This window comes from Pinus tabuliformis, chromosome Q, assembly GCF_031772625.1.
Source record: "Pinus tabuliformis cultivar Carrire ecotype Pingquan chromosome Q, CPIR1, whole genome shotgun sequence".
Lineage (NCBI taxonomy): Eukaryota > Viridiplantae > Streptophyta > Pinopsida > Pinales > Pinaceae > Pinus > Pinus tabuliformis.
Window position 1 is genome coordinate 243,063,334 of NC_142296.1, and position 3,066 is coordinate 243,066,399.

The window sequence follows — 3,066 nt, forward strand, 5'->3', positions numbered from 1 at the left end:
ATTATTATAATAATAATATTTGATTATTATTATTATTATTATATATATATATTTGTTTGATAACAAGGAGGACAAGAACAGGACAATAGTAAAAAATAATTACCAAAAAGGAGAACCTAGGAGGAAGGAAAAGACAGCTATAAGGAGAAGGAACAGGGGAAGAAAGGGGACAAAACGACAAGACTAAGAAGAAAGGGCAGCCATAATTACTGAAAATTACTGCTGCTGTGCGCGCGCGCGCGCCTGAGCCTGCCTTCGAACCTGCCTGCCTGCATCAGCTTGAACGACCAGCATCATGGATCCTCCGGATCCGCTTGGTGGGGATCTGGAGCTACAACGAGCCTTCTCAAATCTGGTTAAATCTCTCCCCCAGCAAAGACCTAGACCAACAGCAACAAAGTTTGTGAAGAAGCTAGATGTTTTACAGGAAGTTCATTTGCCTCCGACCATTCCTCGCATGGCAGCCATTTCCTTAGCAGAGAAAGGATTAATCGGGCAATTTACAGGACTATGGCCTTCACCCAAAACAGTGCAAAGGTGGGTAGAACGGAACTGGTCGGACAAGATCCAAGGCAAAATATCCATCAGATTCTGTGGCAGAGGATATTTTACCTTTCACTTCGAAACTAAGGAGGACAAGGATCTAATCTTCAGAAACGGGCCTTACTTTATGGACTCCAGGGGTCTCTATCTCAACAAATGGACCCCGGATTTCGATCCAGAGCTAGATATTCCAAGCGCAGTTCCAGTCTGGGTCAGGCTGCCCCATCTCCCTCTTCACTGCTGGGGCGACGATTCGGTCAAAGCAATAGGAAACGCGGTCGGAAAATACATAGACCGCAGTGAACCCAAAGACAACATGCAGGCCTGCGCGCGGATTTGTGTTGAAGTTGATCTGGGGCGTGGACTGCCGGAAGCAATCAAACTGAAGGTAGAAGACTGGTGCCACATACAGCAGCTGGATTATGAACAGATACCCTTCAAATGCAAGGTATGTCACGAATACAGACATTTTGCAAATAGATGCACTAAAATCATAAATGTAGAATCAGAAGAGCAAGAAGGGCAATGGGAAACTGTCAAAAGGAAAAAATCATCACCCCCTCAGAAACCATCGGACTCTGAAGCCCTTGGGCCTTCCCACCAACACCCTTCCAATCATCATTCATCCCATCAGCTCCCTTCCTCTTCCTCCCAGCAACCTCCTCACCATCACCCCTCCTCTCCCCCTCGATCTTCGGATCCTTCCATTCCTCCTTCTTCTAATCCATTCGCGACTCTCTCTGAGGAAGAAACCGAGCCTGATTTCCCCTCATCTGATCCTCCTCTCCAACCCTCTCCCCCTCACATTTCTCAACCCTCCCCTGATACCCCCTCCACTAGGATAACCAGAAGTTCTTTAAAGGATCATGGAGCGCCCAGTGATGTCCCCAAAAAACACGGGCCTGGCAGAAAATCGGCCAAACAGCAGAGAGAAGAAAGTACTCAGAAAGATATCGCCATGGGCTCTCAAACTCCTATAGAATCCTTCATTCTTGGACACTCGGATAAAGAAAATAATAACAAGGGCAAAGAGAGGCGAGCACCTCTCCATGTAACCGGTAAACCATGATGAAAATGCTATCCTGGAACAGTAGGGGACTAGGGCACCCCTCCAAGATAGCAGCCCTTAAGGATTTAATCCAAAGTGAAAAGCCTGAAATCGTCCTTGTTAAAGAAACAAAGCAAGATCAATCTGAAATTAACAGAGTCATCAGCCAGCAAAAGCGTTACAGTGGTTGTGCAAGTGAAGCAAGAGGAGCCTCAGGTGGCATCCTAACAATGTGGGATAGTAACAAATGGAGCTGCAAATCCACCAAAATACATCAGAACTGGATCAGTGTTAATCTAGAAAGCAAGGAAGATGGATCAACGGTAAAAATCTATAATATTTATGCACCGAATCAATACAGGGAGAAAGAAGTGTGCTGGAACACTTTGGAAACAAATATAGAAGAAGAGCAGGACAACAACCTCATTCTTGCAGGGGACTTAAATCTGGTTTTGCATGCCAACGAAAAAAGAGGGGGAAACTTCAACCCAGACCCATTCAGAAATCGACTTGAGAACATTATGCAGGAGCAAGATCTGGTTGATATCAAACCCAAGAACCGCAGGTATACCTGGAGCAACAGACGAATAGGAGTTGGCAACATCATGGAGCGCCTTGACAGGTTCCTCATAAATATAGCATATCTGTCCACCTTCACTACTGGCCAGTCAAACATTCTCAATGTCTCCGCCTCTGATCATTATCCAATAACGCTTACTCTGCACAGTCATTGCCAGCTAGGACCACTTCCTTTCAAATATTGCTCTCTCTGGAATCGTATCCCTGCAGCAAAAGACGCGGTGTGGCAGGCTTGGACCCGACATGTGGAAGGCTCCCCGACCTATATCTGGGAGACAAAATTAAAGAGAACAAGACAGGCTCTAAAAAACTGGGCAAAGAACAATTACCAAGAGCCTGAGTTGAGTAAAAAGAAAATTAAGAAAGACCTTGAGGAAGTGCAGCAAAATATTGAAGTCTTTGGGCTTTCCCAGCAAGCCAAAGAGAACGAAATAAGACTTTATACCCAGCTGAGACAAACTATAAGGGATGAAGAAACTAAATGGAGACTGAAGTCAAGGCAGTTGTGGCTGCACGAGGGAGATAAAAATACTTCTTATTTCCATAAGCAGGCTACAGTTAGAAAGGCCAGAAATACTGTGAGCACAATTAGGGATAACGAGGGGAATAGCTACAATACCTAGGATTCCATAAAAGAAGCAGCCACCAATCACTTCAAAAACCTTTTGACAGAGGAAAAAAGTGAGGAGGATTACACAAGTTTACTACAGCACATGCCTAAAGAAGTCACCCAAGAAACAAACAGCAGGCTCATGCAAGAAGTAGAAGAAGAAGAAGTTCAAAAAGCAATTTGGGGTCTTCACCCAGACAAAGCTCCAGGACCTGATGGGTTTCCAATAAGTTTTTACAGAGAGTACTGGCAGATGATCAAAAAAGATCTATTAAAGATGATACGC

At 44.7% G+C, this 3,066-nt stretch overlaps 1 protein-coding gene across 1 annotated transcript; it reads left to right on the top strand.

The window, feature by feature from the left end:
* Positions 1 to 1,608: 1,608 nt before the first annotated feature.
* On the top strand, positions 1,609 to 2,793 carry LOC149219094 (uncharacterized). The gene has a single exon (XM_089386703.1). It carries the CDS (start codon positions 1,609 to 1,611, stop codon positions 2,791 to 2,793), a length of 1,185 nt encoding a protein of 394 aa, XP_089242829.1.
* The last annotated feature ends 273 nt before the right edge of the window (positions 2,794 to 3,066 follow it).